Below are 21,881 nucleotides of genomic sequence, written 5' to 3'. Positions count from 1 at the left end.
ACAGAAATGGAGCCAAGCCTAAACCAAAAACCAATCCAAAAAGAAAAGCAAAAACAACAAAAAAAACAAAAACACAAGAACACAATTATGAAAGTTGCCATCCAGCGAAGTATTTGCAATTTTTATTGAGAGCAAGAGTTAATAGCAATTTATATATGAAGCCTGTTGAGAACACAAAAAACAAAATAAAAATAAAAAATATTTAGAAACAAAACCAGAAAACCAAGAACAGACTGAAGAAAATGAGAATTATTTAATAAAGAAAATTTACATATACGAGTATATAATGATAGCCAATAATGACAATTGCATCCGAAGCTATTGTATAGTACATATGAACAGAGCCACAAATAGCCATGCTGCTTTTACATGCGTCCCGAGCAGATTCAGATCCAGATCCCCATCCCCGCCAGGACACACAAGACTCCCACTCCCCCATATATATATGTGCAGACGAATGTATGTATCTAGCCTCTAGCAAAAACACATAGCAAACACCGAGAGACATGCCAATAAGTGCTGCGGCTTGTATTGTAAAAAAATGAAAGCGAATCCCACAATAAACTCGAGAGATGGTAGAACAAATTGTATTTATATTTATACACCAAAATGCGAATCGCAAGCAAGCTGGGGAAAATGGATAAGGATACATAATAATAATACTAAAAGAGTAATTTAAATATATAAATTTTGAAGCAAGTCTTAACTAAAGCAACAGCTAAACTAAAAACCAAAGCAGATTAAAAATGATGATGACGATAAAGATAAAGGTAAAAACAGATGATTATTATTATTATGACGATGAAGCGACACAGGCACCGTTAGCATATTTTTTTTATACGAATACAATTTAAGCTAAAGAGAAAAATATATGAAATTAACAAATTGACGTAAATTATTAGTGAGAAACCGAAGCAACTGATGATGTCTTTGTAAAGACTTTATACATGCCTGCCATATGCCTACATCTGCCTAGCTGTCTGACTCTATCCAACACAAACACACACAGACACACATAACATAGAACTTTCCATCTCTCTCCCTCTATCTCTCTCTCGCTTGTGCAGACAGACACGCACACGCAGACAAAAGAGAGCATGCTCTGGCTTACGCGAGCGGTTTGAGAAGCGCATAGAAAGGCGGCACCAGGCACCACCCTCCATAGTGACGTGTGTGTGTGTGTGTGTGCAGAGTTATTTGACGTTTTTTTATAAGTAAAATATACTTTCTTGAACTGCATTGTGGTTACCCAGCCAGCTACTTCTTCATTGACCCAAAATTTATGGTACAAGCCCAAAAGTTCAGCCGTTGTCGAGCAACTCTATTTGATAGCAACTTCCCCGGCTACAAATTCTTAGTGGTTCAGATGGCTGTAGAACAACCAAACCCAATCATACATACATGCATTTCCACATACACCCACAAACACAATCCATTATCACTCACAGATTCTCGCCTAGAAGAGAGATGATTTTCATATATGCATATATATATATATATACATACAAAGGTTATATATGTATGTGCGATAAAGTAAATACAGCTAAAAAAATAAAGGAAAACCAAGGATTACAGAAATGCTACAAGAAATTATGACACCCGCCACTTTTCTACTAAAAAAAAAACCAGATCGACTGTGCATATATATACATATATACAAATATATACATATATATGTATGAGTATATTTATGTAGCTGTATAACAGTATGTGGTAGTATACAATTTTGTCCAAATGCTTGACAAACAGACACACACACAAACAAACACACACATGCATATACACACCTACACCTACAACTACACGATGTGTATTTTGGTTTCTAGTTTTTTAATGGGAAAGTTAATTTGTATTTAAAATATTCTTAAACAAATAGTTCTTGCAAAATAATACTAAAGCAAAATGAATGAAAAATGCTGTCATACATCTAAATGTTTTCGTGGGCACCACACACATTCGATATTCGATCAAAGCTAAGCCTCTTGTTATCGATTTTTCGACGGAATACGAGTATTTACAAAAAAACAAAGAAAACAGTTTTTTTTTTTGTTTTTTTTTATAAGAAAAACGGAGGGGATAAATAAAACAGAACAACAATTTTTGTATGTATTCATTTTTATTAAAGTTAAAAAACAGACAGACAGAAATTGTTTTTATAAAAAAAAATATATATATATATATATGTATGTATATATACATATGAATGCAGATATAAATACAATATATATATATATATATATATATATGTGTGTGTATTAGATATATTCGATTAATGTATTTAACAAGAAAAAAAACAAAATAAAACAAACGCCTGAATTAGTTTATTACGCAAAATAAATTGAAGTATAATTAGTTAATTCGAAATATAAAATAAAAAATCAAAGCCGATACCCGACGAAAAAAAAAGAAACAGGAAACCAAAACTGCACAATAACATCTAAATGTAAAAAATATTAACTAATACATAACAGAGGCAAGGAAAAAAAGAGACAAGCAAAAACAAAACAAACAAAAAAGCCCAAATAAACAGCGCTAAAAGATAAACAATTTTTATTTTCATTAAATATAAATAATTAACGCTTTTTTAGTTCTCCAAACAAGTTGCATATTAATTTATAACAAAGGGAAAACGACAAAATCAATTTATAATAAAGCAAAGAGAAAGTAAACTTAATTAATAAATGGGAAACCAAAAAATATTGTAATGTAATAAATGAAAAAGAAAGAGAACAAAACCAAAAACGATATATATATATATACAAATATATATATACATAAATTAAAGCGAAATTTTTTCACACTTTAGCTTAATAAATTGTAAAAAAAAAATACAAAAAAAAAAAACAAACAAACAAAACTGAAATAAAATGAGATTTAATTGAATTTGTTATGCAAATGAAAAAAATTAATTGTGTTTTTATTCACAACAAAGTACAAGATTTCACCCCTCCTTCAGCGACATTGCCATTTGCCAAGGATAGATGATAGTAATAGACAAGGAGCTAAACCGAAACCTAGTCCCCAAAGAAAAGGCATGACTGCCCTTTACAGCTGCAAGAAGATAATTGGCTTAAAACGAGACATGAACCCAAGCATAGTTCAATGGATAAATCTAGCGATAGTCCAACACATCTAGGAAAAGGGAGGTATGTTATGGATAATCCTTCAATATACTCATCCCACGTAGAGACAGAAGTTAATGGTTAATATACTTGAATAATTGAATTCATCTTCAATTTATGTTGTACTCGACCTGGTGGATCGCGAAATTCCAGTGTGTCATGGAGTCCTTAAACAGAGAAAGTTCCTCCCTGAATATCCTAGAAAATGGTTCCAAAACTGCTCGTGTCGGAGTGCAGCGTTTACATGGGTACAGCCTACAGGCCGTGATGGTTTAGGGGTAGAGTAGATCTGGTAAGTCACTCGAGCTTGGCGAGAAGAAAGAAATGGAATGGAGAGGAGTGATGGATGAAAAAATCTGAGGGAGACAAGGCACTGCTCTGTGCAAGTTTGATTTCAAGAACTAGGTACAGTAACTATTTTGACTTCCAGATCTTTCAAAGCTTGTAGTTGCAGGTCCAATCTCAATCCATCCAAATGCACATAAATATAATAGTGCTATTTGTATGTAACCAGTATTTAAGCTACCAAATTTAAATGAAATTGAATTGGTTTGTTTTGTTTTGTTGTATTATAATTTCTTTAATTTGTTGATTTATTTAGTTGTATATATATATACGTATCGTATCGTACAAAATGTTCAAACAACAAAAAATATATATATATATATGTTTATCTGTATGTATATATATTCGTTATCATATGGTGTATTGGTTGGTGAATTGGTTTATACTTTGCTTAGAGTTCGTTTTTTGTTTTTTGTGTTTGTTTGTTTGTTTGTTTTTTCGATTTCCTAATTAGTTTGTTTTTCTTGCATGTTGATTCTTTGACTTTGTTGATTTGTTAATTATTTATATAAATTGCTGTTATGTAAGTTACTTATTTAGTTGGTGTTGTTGGTAATTGGTACAAATTTGTTTTGCCTACGATTTGTTTTAGTTTTGAGGTCTAGTTTTATAATTGCTTGGTAATTTATAGCTTAGTTTTTTTTATTTGTTTTTTTTTTTTTTGTTTTGTTTTTATTCAAAAATGTTTGGTGTTTTGTTAAGAAGTAGAATTGCTATTTATTGTTGTTTGCTTGTTTTTTTTTTTTTATTCGATCAGCCCTGCCATTAACCATAGCGTATATTTTGTATATATATATCATCTATATAGATTTGTTACTCGTATAACGTAGGTTAATGCCTAACTCTTGCTCTGTATAAATTCTTGTTTTAGTTTTGGTTTCGCTTTAATCGTAATTTAAACAATTCTTTGTCTTTCTGGGCGTTAAAAATGCATATCAAAGTCCTTAATTAGGTTCTAGGCTGCGTTTAAGTAAGTTTTTTTTCATCTATAATCATCTATGCTTTTGCTTGCTTTGCTTGATTCTCATTTTACTCGGAACTACAAATATTGCTGTCCATTTTCGTATAGCATAAATCTTTGACTGCTTACGGTATTAGTGCTAAAAGTTAGGTGTATAAATTGTAATAGCTTTACTTTTACTTGTATATTTAACTTTAATTTATTTGTATTACTATTTCCATTTGCTTGCCGCGGTTAACTCTGGTTTAGCTTGCTTTTCAAGTCGGGTTTTTGCTTGGAGTTTGCTTGGTGTATGGTGTATGGTAGGTAGTAAATTTTTTTATGGCAGTATGACACTGATACGCGTTGCTTGGGACACAAAACCAAAACGAAAATAACAAACAAAATACATACATGCACATTAACGGAGAGCCACCGAAATTTGATTATTTTCTTTGTATGTACAACGATTCTAGAGCTGGTTTCTTTCAGCTGCGCTCCGATATCAAACTCAACTGCAAACGCACTGGAAGGGCGAAAATACCACACCACACCGAACAGAATGCTGCTACATGTCTTATGTAAATGTTTTTTGCTTTATTTTCAAATTAATATACAACTCACGCGTATCATCAGCTCTTGCAAAATACAAAAAAAAAATTATATTTATTTATATATGTATTTATTTAAAAAAACCAACAGAGTATACTAAAAAAAAGAGGGGGAAGAGTTTCAAATAAAAGGAAAAACGCCTCTCGCTTGCAGGTACTCGCATAAGACGGTGGATGCCAGGAAAACTTATAAAAACAGACAGCCACAATTAAATGTATAAATTTGTCGTTTCACTTATCCACGCTTTACAGAGATTATCTACAAAGAACTGGACAGAAATACCCTGGTCTCTAAATGATAAGAAAATGGAAAATCACAAAGAACCAAACACTGAAATGCGAACGATTATTAAAAAGTTACAAATTTTGAATGCATGCATGATTGTGGTCTCTGGATTGTGTGGATTGTGGGGGTCCAGGGGTGGTATAAAATGGGGTTTCTAATCGGACATTTCTTGCTTCAATTACATAGATCTCTATATATATGTATATATGTAGTCTGTTGTTTCTGTATATATATGAGGTTGTTTTATTGCTGTTAATGTTTATAATTATCCTCGAGTGGCTCTTTCTCCTCTCTGATTGCGTATGTACGTGCCTCTCGTCCTCTTTAGTTGGTGTTCTCTTCTGTTCTGATGCTGCTGCTGCTTCTTCTGCTGCTCTTGCTGCTTCTTCTTCTGCTTCTACTTCTGCTGCTCTGCTCTGTTCTGTTCCACATATAACTTTAATTATTCGTTTCGTTCATTTGTTGTTTGTTTTGTTTTATTTTTTTGTTTTCTTTTTTTTTGCCATATAAACTGTGTATAAATTGCCTGCCTGCGCTACGCTGAACGTTTTGTCATTAAAGGGTTTTTGTTTTCGATTTTTGTTTGGTTTTGTTTTTCGAGTTTTTTTTTCTTTTTGCTTTGTTTTGTTTTTTTTTTTTTTGTTTCTGGTTTTCGTTTACTGTTTTTATGCCTTAACTTTTTTGTTTTTTCTTGGGTTTCTTTTTTGTTATTTTTTGTTGTTGTTGTTGTTGTTGTTTATATATGCATTACTTAACTAACAAATAGAAGCGTGCACATGGCGTGAATCATGCATATATACTGCACATATATACTGTATATATATACATACCCGCCATATGCACGGGACTAAACTTTATAGCTTAAGACTAACATTTATAGACGTTGTTGCTTGCTGATGTTGTTGCTGCTGCTTGCTGCATGCATTAGAAAAATTTTAAGGGCTCTTGGTTGCTGTCGCTTTTGCTGTACTCATTTTTGTTGTTTGTTTGCTTCATTTCGTTTGTAGTTAAGTTGATCCGCTGCTCCGCTTACCATCGTTTCTCCTTCTTCTTGCAATTTAGTACATAACTTGTTGTGTATAATAGGTATGTAGCGTAGAAATATTAATTAAAGTATGTGTTTATATACGGCATGCTGCTTGCTGCTTGTTGCTACTGATGCTGCTGATCATCCTCTTCAACGCTGACGCATGACGCATGACGCATGACGCTTCTCCTTCTTCCTCATCTGTCGCTCTCCCTCTTTTTCTCTCTCTCTCTCTCTCCCTGTCTCACTCTCACCAGCAAAATATCATATCAGGCTTTATTGCGGATCGATTCCCTGCACTTTAGATGTCGCCATTGTGAGAGACATTCTGCTCCAGCTCCTTCAATTTCTCCTCGCGCGGCTTGGCATTGCCGAAAATGGATGCCGACTGCTTGGTTTCGGCCACCGCATTGATTGGCGCAGCAATGGTCCGTGGCTTCAGCTGCAGGCGTGGCCTCTCCGTGTCGTCTGCAATCGAGGAATATAGAATAGTAAAACTGGAACCACCACATAAAAAAAACCAAAAATTTCCCCATACTTACCAATGGCGCCAATCGATGCACCACCACCGCCTCCGCCGCCACCACCACCACCGAGGTTGCCGCTGCTGCCAAGACCGCCGCTGCCCCCAAGGCCGCCGCCGCCTCCACCAAGACCGCCGCTAGGACGTTCACTCTGCTGGTTGGGATTGTAGTGGGTACGCTCGCGGTCACGGTGCCTGCTGAAGTTGTTGTAGCGGTCGCCGTCGCGCGACTGGTTGCCATAACTGCCCTCGCGCTGCCCCCGGTCACGGTCCTGGTTCCGCTCAAACCGATCATCATTGTTAAAGTTTCCGTACCGACCACGATTCGCCGGCCGATCTGAAATTGGTGGACACGACACATGTCAAACAAAACGTAGAACAAGCAACAAGGGAGGTGGGATCCTATTGTGATTGGATAAGCTAAGGCTAAGGCTCGTCATGCTAGCTAGATGGCTATTGATGCTAGTAAAAAGCGTGCGGGAAATTCTATTCAAATTTATCGCAGCTGCTACGGTGCGTTTGAGATACTGAAGGCACCTGATAAAGGATTATGGGATACGGGATATTGGATAATGGATATAGTGGATAAAGGATAAGCAAATCAAAGAGAGATTCCAGAATAGATCCAAAAGCCAACAGAAATGGAACGGTGGATACAGATGAAAGTAACTATAACTTAAAGCCAGTACAGTGGGAGATTGTGCAGTGGGTTTTCGGATAGGTAGGTTGGTTGGTAGAGTGGTAACACTTTCGGAGACTGCAGCGTGGATGTATTAGTCCCATGCGTTTCGGTTCGAATCAGAATCAGATCAGAGTCAGAGACTGCTACTTTTGGCAGCACTACAAGGGATGCAGCTACGTGTTGATTGGTTGATTGGTTGGTTGGTTGGAAGCCAGATAAAAATGCTTTACCATTGTATCCTCTATTCATGCCACTGCCGGAGCCGGAGCCTGCGCCCGCCGCCGCCGCCTCGACTTCTATCACTGTGACCACCATAATTATCATTGTACGAACCTCTACTATCGGCGCGATTACCAGAGCCGCCGCCACCCTCGCGACCACCGCCGCCGTTGCCGCCAGTGCCGGGACCGCCCCGGCTATAGGATTGGCTGGTACCGCCCTGACGGGGCGGTCCACGCTTCTGGAAACCGTCTCTTCCACCATCACGGGTCATGCCTCCATTGCCACCGCCAACACCGCCGCCACCGGGCCTGTGGAAAATGAAAACAAAACAAACAAACACACACACACACATGCGTGGCAGACAAAAGAAAAAAGTTAGTCTCATTTGAGATTGGAAGAATCGACAATCAGCTTACCGATCATTTTTCCTCCGGTCAGCTATATCGATGCGCAGCGGAGCCGACAGATCGTCCAGTTTGATGCGTCCATCGAACTCGAGTGCCCGCTCCAGATTCTCCAGCGTTTCGAATTCCACGTAGCAAAAGCCTTTGAACATGTCCGTTTCCCGATCCTTTACCAGCCTCACGTTCTTCACCTCAAAGTCTTGAAATATTTTCATCACATCGCCCTGGACGAGGCCCTGGGGCAGGTTGCCCACAAAGGCGATAAAGGGCGGTTCCGTTGGCAGTACCTTCATCTGGCGTTCGCCGCCAAATCCCCCCCTGCAACAAATGGATTGGATGTTAATCATTAGTGGGGGTCTTCAAACTGTTTCCTGTTACCTTTCTCCTTCCCCCTGCCCAACCCCACCATCGCCGGCATGGTACGAGCTTTATTCTACCCTCCCACACGCAGCACACACACACCAACACCCAACACATACAAACACACACACAGAGACGGGCAAAGCTAAGCAGAGCGCACATGGGGGAAAAGCGAAGCGGAAAAAACAAAAGGAAATCCGAGCCCGATACCGAGGCAAAAATATTAACAAATATCACCACTAGAGCCATACTTCGACGCGTGTCTATTATAAACAATTGCCGCATGTTCATTATAAATAAACAGAACCAGTAGTGTCCACTACTCAATGAAGGGACAAAAGCGCGCGCTTTTACCACGTATAGCAAAAAAGAAGTTTTTCCCACGAATTATGGGTCTATTTTGGGCGTTTGGATCCATTTGCTGGGGCCTGACCCGGCCCCAGCGCTGGTCCCCGGCACGACGGCTGGCCCTGGCTCTGCTCTGGGCAAGCTGCTAGTACATTTTCGGGCTGTTTTTGGATAGTTAGGCCACGGATGTTGGGCGACAATGTTGGCAGTGATGCCATCAAGCCGTGTTACTGAAAAAACACGAGCACACAGCAGTAGAAAAGACAAAAAAGAATGTAGGAAGAAAAAAAACACGCACACTAGCGCACACACACATAATACACATATATAACGACGGCGACCAACGACCGACACGTACATAACACGGTGTGCGTGTATGGGTGCGTACTCGTGCGCCAGTGTTGGTGGTTTGGTATGGTATGGTTTTGCCTGCCCAAACCGCGTGCATTATTACACATTTGAGTAAACGTCTGCACTGGCTAAAACACGCGCGTGCCACACACTTGAACTACGGAAAACGTTCACCGTTTCGACGAGATTGCACCGACAATTATTGAATATATTTAATAATATTTACCTAGCGTGTTCATAACCACCTCTTCCAGCCATGTTTTATTTTTTTCAAATGAGCGAATTCGCTGCAATCCGCAGATTGACCTGACAACCCAAGTTGTCGCCCGGCCAGTGTGTACACACCAGACCATCTGCTTAGCGTGCCGCCAACTCTGCTGATTCACATTGCAAGTGTGATAGGTAATTCGATAGAGAGTCTAACATGCCCATAAATCATTTAATGCCCAATTGTCTGTATCATAAAAAGCTGATGTATTTGCTATGCCGCAATAATTCATTCGCAAGCAACACTTATCAATTCGCCGCGGAAGACGTTTTGCAGCACTAATGATAACAATATCGATAGTTGGCAAGTAAAAAGGTCGCCTGGAACTCATGGGAATAAATAGTTAAAATAGTTAATTCAATTTATATTGCGAAAAAATTATGTAAAACTTCTGCTTGTCTTCAATTTAATTCATATATCGGCATATCGATGACGGATATGACAGTGCTGTCCAACGTCGGATTCTGCGAATTCGCCGCCCATCGGCCGCTTGTTAGTTTACAACACTAAGGTTGCTGTAGCTTCTTCTTACACCCAGTTTCGGCAAAATTGTACACGTTTTTTTTTCTGGCGAGAAAGTGCTTGTTCTCTTTTATTTCTGCTTGAATTCCACACCATTGTCGTTCTTGGAACACAGAAAACATGGCTCTAACGTCGCGGTTTTACAACGAGCGATATCCCGAAATCGAGGATGTCGTCATGGTGAACGTGCTCTCCATAGCCGAAATGGGCGCTTACGTACATCTGCTGGAGTACAACAACATTGAGGGCATGATATTATTGTCTGAGCTGTCACGTCGCCGTATTCGCTCCATTAACAAACTGATCCGCGTGGGAAAAACCGAGCCGGTTGTCGTCATTCGTGTGGACAAGGAGAAGGGCTACATAGATCTTTCCAAGCGTCGCGTTTCGCCCGAGGATGTGGAGAAGTGCACCGAACGTTTTGCCAAGGCAAAGGCCATCAACTCTCTGTTGCGGCATGTGGCCGACATTCTCGGCTATGAGGGCAATGAAAAGCTGGAGGAGCTCTATCAGAAGACCGCCTGGTATTTTGAAAAGAAGTACAACAGCAAGACTGTGGCGTACGACATCTTCAAGCAGTCGGTGACGGACCCATCCGTATTTGACGAATGCAACCTGGACCCGGAAACCAAGGAGGTGCTCCTGAGCAACATCAAGCGCAAACTCGTCTCGCCCACTGTCAAAATACGCGCCGATATCGAGTGCTCGTGCTACGGCTACGAGGGCATTGATGCCGTCAAGGCATCACTCACCAAGGGCCTGGAGCTGAGCACCGAAGAGCTGCCCATTCGCATTAACCTTATAGCCCCACCGCTGTAAGTGTATAAACATTCAAATAATTAACTTATATCGATCCGATGAATTAATTGAATTCATGTAATTTCCAGATATGTGATGACAACAGCCACCACAAAGAAGACAGACGGCCTCAAGGCCCTGGAGGTGGCCATCGAGAATATACGGGCCAAGATACTGGAGTACGAGGGCGAGTTCAAGGTGATAATGGCACCCAAACTTGTGACGGCCATCGATGAGGCAGATCTGGCACGGCGCCTGGAGCGTGCCGAGGCTGAGAATGCCCAAGTCGCTGGCGATGATGATGAGGAGGATGCCGCCGATCAAGAGGGCATGCAATTCGATCCCGAGAAGGAGTTCAATCACAAAAACTCAACGGCGGATGCCAAATCGGATGATGATGAAGACGAGGATGACGAGGATTAAACTTTAAAGTGAAACTAAAACAAAATCGATGATGCGCGGGGGGAGGTGCGTCGTGCGTTGAATGCGTTTAGCGTGCGTGCGTGTGAAACAATAGAATCAGATTTTTGTATAATTTATATTTCTAAATATATAAATATTTAACGAAAGTTATTCAAAGCCACGAAAAAGAAAATATTTAAATAAGAATAAATCAGCCTCAGCTGCCAGATGGTAAAGAAAATACATAATTCAAATCAAATTAAAATGGTTTTTTTTTTTGTTCCTTCTTTTGCCGTTTATGTATATTTGTATCCAAATCCAAAAACAATTCTCGACTCTTTTATTCGTTAAAAATCCATAATTTCATCGTCCCACCTAATAGAGCGTCGCATCTTAATACTAGATCAAATTTGTATATAATGTTTAAATATATGTTTAAATACATATATTTTAATATATATATATGTGTGTGTGTTTGTAATGTGTATATATCTATATATATATATGTGTGGTTTGGTATTTTTGCCCCTAAGTGTATATATCACCGGGGGGGGGGGGAGGGGGGGGGGGGGCGGGGCGGTGGGGGGCGCCCTTCTGTGGGCCCGTCTGTCCGTCTGACTGCGGTTTATATATAGTATAGTCCAGGCATTTTGCGGAGTATTTTTTGTTTCTCGTTTTGCTGCTGCACTTCAATTTTGTTATTTCATGTTTCGGTTTCGTTGCTGTGGTATCTTGGCTTTTTTCTATTTAACGTTACCATTTATCCCGGGGGCCTCTCTCTGTCTCTTTCTCTACACTTCAGTTGAATCCGTTTCAGTGGTTCTTCATTTCGCATCTTAACCCATATCTCTCTCTTACAGAAGACCCAGACACACACACACCCTACTATTCGCGTCCTCTCGTGTGTGTTTTGGAGGAGGGTGTCGCGCGTCGCCCAAATGCATACTCATCCTACTATTTAGCTATTGTGTATAACGATTCATATAAAAAAGAGGCATAATTAGTTTACAAAAATTTCCCTAAATTACAAATTTAATTTTATCCATTTTCCATTTTCGTTTTGGTATTGCTCAGAGTATTTCGTTGAAACGGAATATAGTGGCTGGCTGTCTGTCGTGTCTGTCTGTCTGGCTGGCTAGCTGGCTGTGATTGCTCGTCATCATATCCTTGTGTTGGTTTTCATGTTGTTTTTGTTACGATTGATCCCATAGGAGTGAATTGTGGTGCGTAGGAGGAGGCGGAGTAGGAGGAGGTGTCTGTGGCGTTTGTGGTGGGATGGGCAGAGCTTGGGTATGGGGGGACAGGGGGCTCCAGCCCGAGTTCAGCTAAGTCCGCCACCGGCTGCCTCGTTGCGGCTGAGCAGAAGTGAGCTCGCCACCTGCTTATTGCCACCACACTGCCTCAGCACAATGAGAACATCGCGGCGCGGAAAGCCGAGGGCCATGAGATCGCTGACATCCTGCTCGGTAAATCGATCCATTGGCTGGATGGTATTCGCGCCCTGCCCTGCCGAGGCGGATGCGGATGTGGAGGCACCCTCCTTCCGACTCTGCTCCATGGCCTCGGCAATCGCCTGCTGTTCGGTCTGCTCGTCTGGATTGCCCGTGAGCCGGGCCCCAACCGGTAGCTCGCTTTCGGGTAGAAATGGTGTTGTCGTTCCGGTGGTGCCAATAATCAGAAGATTCCTCTGCAGATCGATGAGACACTGCAGCAAAATGAGAGAGAGAGAGACGGAGGGAGGGAGTTAATGAACGAAAAAAAAAACGAGCTACTCCTCGTGATGCTTTACCTGATGACGCTTGAGCATATCCAGACCCAGCAACATGTCCATGGGCTGTTGGCCAAGAACGGTGAAGCTGGACGTCAAATGATCGTTCTCGATCTGCAGCTGAACCATGTGGATTCTGCCCAGAATGGGCTGAGTGCCCACACCCTTGGCGACACCATTCCAGCGCGTGTCAATCAGCCGGTTCACGTGACACCTTTCGGCACAGTCCTTGCTCATGATTGTCGTCTGGGCTCCAGAGTCAACGAAGGCCTTCACCGGCACACCGTTTACCTTGCAGTTGATGTAGCTGTGGGGAAACAAACGGGTGGATTCAGTTTGAGGAGGGGGATCCTGTGTGCACATAACCAGGAGGACTCACAGCATCGTGACCATGCCGAAGATCTCCGGATTGTATTCAATGGCCGCCGCCATATTGTCCTGAATGTTCTTCTGCTTTATCTCCTCAGCAATCAGACGCTGCGTCTCCTCATCGAACGGATCCGCTGTCAGCATTCGCACCCGCTGATCGTTGCGCCGCTTCCGCTCCGTCACATGCTCCCTGAGAGCCCGGGCAAACGTGTCCGGATCCCCCGAATCGAGGGCCTCCGCTAGCCGCGTATTATACTCCCTCAGCAGGGCCAGTGTATCCGGGCTGGACAATAACAACTGCCTCACCGTCGCCGGATCGTCTTCGAAGTTCACATTGAAATCGTCCGTCATTGGGATGTCTGTTAGGTTCTGCATCTGCTGCTGTTGTTGCTGCTGCTGCTGCAAACTGTTGCCTGCTCCCAGTCCACCCCATCCTGCCACTCCTCCCAGGCTGGGGTTGGGCATTGAGGGTGGGCTACCGCCACTGGTCGTTGCACTGGATCCCGGCACAGCGATACTGCTAAAGTCCAGTCCACTTATTACCGGATTGTTGGCACCCCCTGTTGTCAAATAGTGAATCATTATAAGCGATTGCTAACCAATTCAATGCGCTGTGCATCGCCCACACACAACATACTGCATGCATATACATATCATGATCTGAATGGGTGGGGGTGACTCGGATGGGGTGGGGGGTACAAACAGACAAGGCCAACCACGCACGATGGGGTCAAGTAAACAGCCAAACAAGAAAAAAACAGACGAAGATCAGAGCACACCTGCTTATGGCCTTCTTCATCTATGGATGTAGGATGTACATATATACACGTATATGTACGCATGTATGGATGCGCCATTGCCGCCGCCGCCGCCGCCGCCACCGCGCTTTTCCACTTTCCACTCCGTTGCAATGGAATCAAATCCACCTCCTTTCCAGTGTTCTGTGTGTGTGTACATGTTGCTCTGTCTCTGCATGTGTGTGTGTGTGATCCCAATTACTTGTTTTTTTTTTGTCTTTAATTTCTTTCGGAATGTGCACAAAAATGAATGGGGAAAACAAAAGAAAAATCACAACAAAAAAAACAGCAATGGCGAACAAAAAAACGCGTTTATTTTTAAAATTAACTGCGACGCAGAGGCGGGATGGCGGGCACCGGTGGTAAAGATCTTTTCCAAAAAATGCATGAAAGCGATATGCTACGCTTCTGCGAATTGTGCGAATTTGTTAAACGAAATGTTTGAATATTTCTGAATCAATTTCTTGAAAATGAGTAAAAAATAAGAATTTCGTTAATTAAGTAACTACATAAGTAAAAATAATTAAGTTAACTAAGTAAAGTAATATTACGAAACGGCAACCCGCTCTCTGCCCAAAATATGAATATCACCTCTAAAAGAGTATGCAAACACTCCACACACACACACACACTGGTTGGTGGTCTATTCATGTCGATCATTCCACGTTTCAAGCCCCGATTCAAATTTCACAACTTCTAGAAACATTTTTTGACCACCTATGCTCTCTCCATATGGATTATGGGGTGGTGGTGCAGTCACTGGCCCACAGGCGTGGCGCGTGCATTGACCCAGTTATACAGTTCGCGCGCACATAGACTTCGTCCCGGCACCCACAACTCACCTGCGCGATTGTTGGGCCTTCTTCGCTCCAGCATGATAAAGTCCCCATCGTTGACGCCGCACTGCTGCAGCGAATGCTTGTTGTTCGTCAGCTCCCGGCCATTCAAGCGGACGATAATTTGATCGACATCGGCCCCGATCTCCATCGCACAGAGGGCTTTGAGGTTCTCCAGCTCGAGATCGTGGGACACGTCCAAGCAGAAAAGCCGATCATCGGAGGCAGTCACTGTGATTTTCATAGTGCGAGAGACCGCTGGGGCTTGATTTGATGGGATGTATGGTGTGGGGTGTTTCACTAAACTCCGTGGGTCTGGTCTGGGTCGATTGATTGCGCACAAACACTGTTTTGGAAGGATTCTCTGTTGGGGGACGACTGCCTGCTTGAATGGACCGCAATAATTTATAAATGCTCTCGGTAGATTGCGTTTTCTCTTTGTGTGCTATTGCTTTGTTGTTTTGGTACCTAACATAAACGCCGCTGCGATGCGATGCGATGTAATGGGTTGCATTCAGATTGATATCGATGAATGGATATTATTCACAAAACACACTCGGGAGCATTTTTTTTTTTTTGAAAACCCTCCGGGCTCAAGTGGCAAGCCAATACGAAATTTTGAAATGGATAAAATATAGAAAAAAATTTGACATTTCAAACAAAGAAGTGCTATCAAAACTGAGCTGGTTCACGCGGTGCAGTGTTTTCAGTTCCGGTTCATGTATCGATATACATCGATATGTAGTGATTCATGGTTACTATCACTAATTAGCAGAAAAAATTTCTTGTATTTACCTTTATTCGATTGGGTCAACTGGCTGAGTGTAGACACGGGGGCCAAAGTTATTTTCTTCAGTTGTTTTCTTTAGCATAATCAGCACATCATCAGGGACCATGTCCGTGCGACAAGGGGAAGGGGAGGCGGATGTAGCCCCAAAGTCTAAGCGACCTTCAGGTGAGAGGTTTACTCTGAACACAGAACAGACACACCTGCATATAGACATACATTCGCACCCACGACGCACATGTACGCACTGACGATACGCACACACATAATGTAACCAGTTGCTCAACTGATAAGATCGCCAGCCCCCCATAGTCCCTTCCATGGAATGAGTAATGGAATGGATAATTCCGGTCACACATCCCCAGTTTTCACTTCCTTTTACTTGCCACGGCAGAGATAGGGATATGGATGATGTCATGGTTAACCTTTAACGAAAATTGATATTTGAAAAAACCCTCCTACCGCCAAATAGATTCGGCCTTCAAGCAGCAACGGCTGCCCGCCTGGCAACCCGTCCTAACGGCGAGGACGGTATTGCCGACATTCTTTGTGATTGGAGTGCTCTTCATACCGATTGGCGTGGTGCTGCTGCACCTCTCCAATACCGCCAACGAGCTGGTCATTGACTACACCCGCTGCCAGTCATCGGACCCCGCCAACTCTGGCATGACCTGTGCGGACTACCTGCAGGCAAACACGGGCAAGCAGTGCAACTGCAACATCAATTTCACCCTGACCTCCGACTTTAGCGTGAGTAGCAAAACAGCAAGCAGACATGGGCGAGCACCGCCTTTCAAACATGACATTAATTGTTCTTTAATCGGTTTTTTTCCATTCTATGACCCCGCCTCCATTTGACCGACTTTTAGGGCGACGTATACATGTACTATGGTCTGACAAACTACTATCAAAACCATCGGCGCTATGTGAAGTCCCGCGATGACATGCAGCTGCTCGGACAACTGTCCCAAACGCCCAGCACGGATTGTGCCCCGTTTGCCTATAACCCTGAGAATCAGTTGCCCATCGCGCCATGTGGCGCCATAGCCAACTCTTTGTTCAACGGTCGGTGGTCACATTCTCAAGACTTGGGCGTAGCATAAATAATTCTCACTGTGGCTATTCCCTTTTTGTTTTGTTTCCAACAGACACACTCAAACTGACGCAGGGCGGTGTGAATATTAAACTTTTAAACACGGGCATTGCATGGCCATCCGACAAGCGGGTCAAATTCCACAATCCCGAGGGCAATCTCACCAAAGCCCTCGAGGGCTTCTCCAAGCCCATCTTCTGGCAGAATCCACTGGACAAACTGGACGAGGAGAATGCGGAGAATAATGGTTTCCAGAATGAGGATCTCATTGTTTGGATGCGCACTGCAGCGTTGCCCAGCTTCCGGAAGCTCTATCGGCGCCTCGACCAGACTAACAACAATTATGCCAAAGGCCTAATGGCCGGAGAATACACCCTGAATATCGAATACCGTATGTGCTGTGGATTCATCCCTCCCCCTATTAAAATCTCTGACTGATTGTGTGTGCTTTGTTTACTATCCGTTTTCTAGGATATCCGGTGGCCTCTTTTGATGGCACCAAGCGCATGATTCTATCCACCACATCTGTGCTGGGTGGCAAGAATCCATTCCTGGGCATTGCCTACATCGTTGTCGGCGCCATATGCATAACCCTGGGCCTGGGCCTGCTCCTGATCCATATGCGTTGCAGTCGAAGGTAAGAAACTAGTCCATAGGGGACCACCCATTTCCCCATCCCTTCCCACTCACTCACTCCAACCCATAACCAAACCCAACCCTCTGCACTCACTCATGATACCCACTACTCCTGCTCCATTCGACAGCGTTGACTTAGAGTAGGAGGAGCTCTTGTACATACCCATACCATCCATAACCCTTTGAAGACTCATATCTTGACCATGGGAGTGCGCGATAAGTATTAAGTAATAATCTTTCGACTTATGATTGACACATTTGTACTAACATTTCCTTTCCAATTGCACTTGAACTAATCAAAGTAACCGTAATTCTTTCCACTCCCACATCCACAGCAGCAACATGGAGATGATCAACGTTAATCCACATACGCAGTACTCCTAGATGCATCGATGACATCATTTCCGGCTGCCTCACTTAGCTTTAGACCAATCTGTATAAGCATAAAGTCATTTCTATTTATCAATTTATATTGTGTAATCTGCGAATTCTGTTGTTGTTCTTCTTCTCTTCTGTTTTCTACTATCTTATTCGGCCATCCATGCGCTGAAAAATACTTTCTGTGTGGTGTGTGTGTGTGTGCATGAAGCCATCATCCAAGGAGTTGGCTCTGGCCCTTTGTTAATTGTATTTATTATCTGTACAAGCTTTTGTGATGTTTGTTATGTCTTCTACCAAATGAATCCATATGTATTTTGAATGCCTCCAATCGCATTGGAAAGTTACTGCCAAGTACTTAAGTACTTACAGAATAGCTTGTGCTCTGATCTGATCTGTAATAAACAAAAGAAAGGAAACCCAGCATAAAAATCGCACTGCATGAACTATACATCGATGGGATGTGGGATATACTGGGTGTACATACATTCCCTTCAGCTGAGCGGGAGAATCGAATCGTGTCGAGTCGAGTGCTTGCGTTTTCCGGCGGCTGGCTATTCGTATTCAGATAAGCTAAGAGGTCTTATCAATCGACTCCAAATGAGAATACACCTTTGGCCGCTACCAAACCCCCCAAAATCCAAATCAGAATAAACTACAAATTATTTCGATTGATTTTTATGTGTATTTCGTATATATATTTTCATTTTTTAAATTTACTTCTTTCTTTTCGGTTCCTTAACGACGTTCCAGAGGGACAAAACGACAGTTTTTTTTTTTTTTTTTTTCTTTGCATTTTTGTTTTAATGGATTTTTATTTTATTTGTGGTGTATCATATATTTAGGTCAATTTCTTACAAACTAATTTTACATATAATGTGTGTATGTGAATCGTATATAAGAAGTTTTTATGCATTTTTTCGCATTTCTTGATCAGCGGAGCACAGCAGTTGCATGCGGTATGTGGTATGCGGCGAGAGTGCAAATTGTATGTGTGGTAGGTATGCTTCTTAATCGTGTATTTACTATTATTATTATGCTTAAACGGCTAATGATACTTGAAATGAATCAGAGATGCACGATCCTATACTACATACATATATCTGCAAATGAGTACACATTTCAAGTCATTTTATGTCCGTGGATTATATGGGTGTGTGTGTGTGTGTGTGATATTCGATATATATATATATATGTATATAAATTTATTGTAGGTGTGAAATTGTCACATTCACAGCACAGCGCGTGGAATGACACTTTTAAAATAAATCTAGTCGCCTTTGACTTCAAACCGAACCATTAATACGTACATATGTACGTCTCATTTAATTTGTTTAACATGAAGAACACACATACTAAAAGTGAAAAGCTGGAAAATGATTAAGTTCACGAAAGACGCGAATGAGCTACAGCTCTATTCCGTTATTCTTCTAAAGCAACTGTTAATTTAATGTAATGAACTAAACCAGATTTGCATTTGTAGCAATGTAGCAAGAAATTATTAATAATTGTTGAAAATAATATTCATCAGCGATGATCAATGGAAGGTAACAATTGTCATTGCCCGGTAGTTAAGTTTAAATTAATTTTTGTGCAAAAACTCTTAGTCTTTTCGTCTGTAGAGGTTAGGTTACATATCATCATTGCTTGTAGTCTCCGCATTCCGATTCTCCCTGTGTATTTGTGTGTAACGAACTCAGCGAATATAATATATAATATAATATAATGTGTTACAGTGTGTGCCGAAGTGTGTCTAGAGTCTAGGGTAAACACTAAACGGCTGTTTATCCTCAATTAACGTAATAAATATTGAGTGAAAATTACAATTATAATGAGAATATTGTATAGTAAAACTCCAAGAAAGTGTGTAAGGAGCTGCTTGAGTCGTAAAACGTACCGTAAAAACGGTATATCGTCGCACATTGAATTGAAGTGTTCCTTTCGGGCTACATCAATTGCGCACTTTTAGGAAACTAAATTTGTATTAAAATGTCTGCCTACACAAGCAAAACGGGAATGACTTCCATTTTAAAGTCGTTTTCAAATGCCGATCGCGAGCGAGCAAAGGCTGCGGAATCAACAAAGTGAGATTCGCCACTCCTAAGCAAAAGTGACTTTTGGAATCGGTGCGTGCGGCGCAAGGCGGAAATTTTCACCTTGTGAAAGAATTTTCTTACTATCTTTTGAAAGCGGATCTTGACGACGATGAAGTGTTACAAATCATGAAGAATGGAAGGAAAATTGTGCTTTGCTTTCCTTTAACTGGCGAAAGGGAGAACGTCATCAAAGCTTACACAGAATTCAGCATTGACACTATGGTGGCCCATAATACATATATCCCCATAGGAATATCAAAGTGTATTGTCCATTGGATGGATACCTGGGGATCTGCACGCCGCCGACTGGGTCAATGGATGTCCAGCGGAAGGAACACGCACTGAGTTGAAAACAGTTCACGTCATCCTCAACCGCATTTTGACCGCTGTGCCCATGTCGTTTGATGTGGTTATTGATTCCATATCCAGTTAATTTCCATACTTCAAGAAACCAGCGCATGTCACAGCTGGCTATCTGTACAATGTGCTGTGGTTAATAGAGTAAAAACCGGTGATTGAGGAGCTCGTTTTGCAGCTGGTTTTGCAGAAACTTCTTATATTGGATGTAAATGTTCCAAGGGATGAGATCGTCGAAACAGAGGAGGATGAAGACAAAAGAAACCCACTGACACTGTGGTCAAGCAGCCGAAAGATTCGGTTGATCATCCCATTGGACACCCACTAGATACATGTCTGTCTATGCTTTACAAGTTTGTGGACAGTAGATTTCAGTCCGAATTTAGCGAGGATAAACGTTGGGCTGCAAATAATTTCTTTAGGACGCTGCTGTATATCTTCGACGAGGTTTTGTTGCCCAGTCACAATACCCATCATGTGCAATTTGTCATCTTTCAAGTGTGTAGCATTCGCCCGACATATTCAGAGTTATTTCTAAGCTCGCTCTGGTTAAAAGTGCAGAATCCAAACGTATCGGCTATTATTCGTCACGCTGCTGTCGGCTATATGGCCAGCTATGTATTTAGCTCGCGCTAAATTTGTCCCACTTGGCACAATTAAATTGTATCTCAACGAACTGAGCAACTGGGCGAATAGCTACATAGGGGACTCTGACCAGTACAGCAGCCAAAATGGCTCGTTAAAGGCCAACATGATTTTCTTCTCCGTCTGTCAGTCTATTTTCTACTTGATTGCCTTTCGTGCAAAAGACTTGACAAAAGATTTGCACTTCGTTCAATTGCTTCCCCTCTCTCGAATTGCCATGTCCCACTTAAATCCTTTGCGATACTGTCTACCAGCAGTGGCCACTGCATTTGCAGGCGTAACGCGGTCCCATCAGCTCGCATATTGCCACACAGTTTTGGAGCGTAACGCTCGACGAAAGCTGGCCACCGTCTATGGGCATGACAAGGCTATGCCTGAGAAGACGCTTGAAACATTTTTTCCCTTTGACCCATACTTGCTGAAATTATCTAACAAATATATTGAACCCAACTATCTAGTTTATAAAGCTGATGATATGGACGAGTGTGCTGTAACAGGAACTTTTTGGCGCAAACGTGGCGACTCTCAAATGGTTGAGGAAGACGACTTTATATTGGCGGCTAAACGTCAGAAGTTGAATGAAGTTTCTAAGAGTCAGGAGTTCGACAAGCACTTCCATTTCGGAACTTCGCCGGGCTTTAATTCATTATGTTGTGTTGTACATAGTATTGATAAAGTTGAAATATACTTTCGCAACTGGTAAAAAAAAAGCAATGAATTTTCAAATCTCTGGATTTAGTTGAATTAGCAGAGAGTAGTCTCTATTCCCTAGCCATAACGACTGCACAGAACGGAACGATTAGGGGTGTACTTTTGAGAACGGATGCTTTAGTTTTATTTTATGTTTTTGTGTGGTATTAATCGTCCCGTTTTTGCAGCGTTATGACAAGTGTGTTGCATTCTATAAT

At 41.8% G+C, this 21,881-nt stretch overlaps 4 protein-coding genes and 1 pseudogene across 6 annotated transcripts; 3 read left to right on the top strand and 2 right to left on the bottom strand.

The window, feature by feature from the left end:
* Positions 1–6,503: 6,503 nt before the first annotated feature.
* On the bottom strand, positions 6,504–9,553 carry LOC111070678 (eukaryotic translation initiation factor 4H). The gene is given in 6 exon segments (XM_022361394.2): positions 6,504–6,799; positions 6,874–7,191; positions 7,767–7,815; positions 7,817–8,066; positions 8,175–8,480; positions 9,448–9,553. Coding segments are annotated over 6 exon segments (1,122 nt in total). The 5' UTR covers positions 9,480–9,553; the 3' UTR covers positions 6,504–6,632.
* Positions 9,554–10,001: 448 nt separating this feature from the next.
* Positions 10,002–11,470, top strand: LOC111070680 (eukaryotic translation initiation factor 2 subunit 1). The gene is made up of 2 exons (XM_022361396.2): positions 10,002–10,826; positions 10,899–11,470. The coding sequence occupies exons 1-2, from the start codon at positions 10,132–10,134 to the stop codon at positions 11,230–11,232; spliced, it is 1,029 nt and encodes a 342-aa protein (XP_022217088.1). The 5' UTR covers positions 10,002–10,131; the 3' UTR covers positions 11,233–11,470.
* A 620-nt stretch (positions 11,471–12,090) lies between these two features.
* Positions 12,091–15,568, bottom strand: LOC111070671 (protein DDI1 homolog 2). 2 transcript variants are annotated; one of them, XM_022361384.2, is made up of 5 exons: positions 15,450–15,568; positions 14,988–15,363; positions 13,359–13,908; positions 13,001–13,286; positions 12,091–12,916 (listed from the first exon to the last, which is right to left on the bottom strand). In XM_022361384.2, exons 2-5 carry the CDS (start codon positions 15,223–15,225, stop codon positions 12,533–12,535), a joined length of 1,458 nt encoding a protein of 485 aa, XP_022217076.2. In that variant the 5' UTR covers positions 15,226–15,363; positions 15,450–15,568; the 3' UTR covers positions 12,091–12,532. The 2 variants fall into 2 exon arrangements, with proteins under 2 accessions (XP_022217076.2, XP_022217075.2); XM_022361383.2 differs by having other exon boundaries at positions 14,988–15,568.
* Positions 15,569–15,730: 162 nt separating this feature from the next.
* On the top strand, positions 15,731–18,298 carry LOC111070673 (cell cycle control protein 50A). Of its 2 annotated transcripts, XR_002607381.2 has the most exons (7): positions 15,731–15,936; positions 16,241–16,518; positions 16,638–16,833; positions 16,917–17,252; positions 17,333–17,498; positions 17,626–17,724; positions 17,833–18,298. XR_002607381.2 is itself a non-coding variant. In XM_022361389.2 (6 exons), exons 1-6 carry the CDS (start codon positions 15,876–15,878, stop codon positions 17,879–17,881), a joined length of 1,086 nt encoding a protein of 361 aa, XP_022217081.2. In that variant the 5' UTR covers positions 15,732–15,875; the 3' UTR covers positions 17,882–18,298. The 2 variants fall into 2 exon arrangements, 1 of the variants encoding a protein (XP_022217081.2); XM_022361389.2 differs by lacking the exon at positions 17,626–17,724 and having other exon boundaries at positions 15,732–15,936.
* Positions 18,299–19,864: 1,566 nt separating this feature from the next.
* On the top strand, positions 19,865–21,676 carry LOC121403881 (annotated as a pseudogene).
* Positions 21,677–21,881: the final 205 nt, after the last annotated feature.

Source organism: Drosophila obscura, unplaced genomic scaffold (genome assembly GCF_018151105.1).
Source record: "Drosophila obscura isolate BZ-5 IFL unplaced genomic scaffold, ASM1815110v1 contig_165, whole genome shotgun sequence".
NCBI lineage: Eukaryota > Metazoa > Arthropoda > Insecta > Diptera > Drosophilidae > Drosophila > Drosophila obscura.
The sequence above is the reverse complement of the archived record's forward strand: the minus strand, read 5'-3'. Positions and strand labels throughout refer to the sequence as shown.

Excerpts from the sequence above, each read along its gene's own strand:
- LOC111070680 (XM_022361396.2), top strand. The coding sequence starts at position 10,132 with ATGGCTCTAACGTCGCGGTTTTACAACGAGCGATATCCCGAAATCGAG. Across the intron at positions 10,827-10,898 it reads AACCTTATAGCCCCACCGCT|ATATGTGATGACAACAGCCA; the intron begins GTAAGTGTATAA and ends TGTAATTTCCAG.
- LOC111070671 (XM_022361383.2), bottom strand. The coding sequence starts at position 15,225 with ATGAAAATCACAGTGACTGCCTCCGATGATCGGCTTTTCTGCTTGGAC. Across the intron at positions 13,909-14,987 it reads AAGGCCCAACAATCGCGCAG|GGGGTGCCAACAATCCGGTA; the intron begins GTGAGTTGTGGG and ends ATTTGACAACAG. Across the intron at positions 12,917-13,000 it reads ATATGCTCAAGCGTCATCAG|TGTCTCATCGATCTGCAGAG; the intron begins GTAAAGCATCAC and ends ATTTTGCTGCAG.
- LOC111070673 (XM_022361389.2), top strand. The coding sequence starts at position 15,876 with ATGTCCGTGCGACAAGGGGAAGGGGAGGCGGATGTAGCCCCAAAGTCT. Across the intron at positions 15,937-16,240 it reads AAAGTCTAAGCGACCTTCAG|ATTCGGCCTTCAAGCAGCAA; the intron begins GTGAGAGGTTTA and ends ACCGCCAAATAG. Across the intron at positions 16,519-16,637 it reads CCCTGACCTCCGACTTTAGC|GGCGACGTATACATGTACTA; the intron begins GTGAGTAGCAAA and ends ACCGACTTTTAG.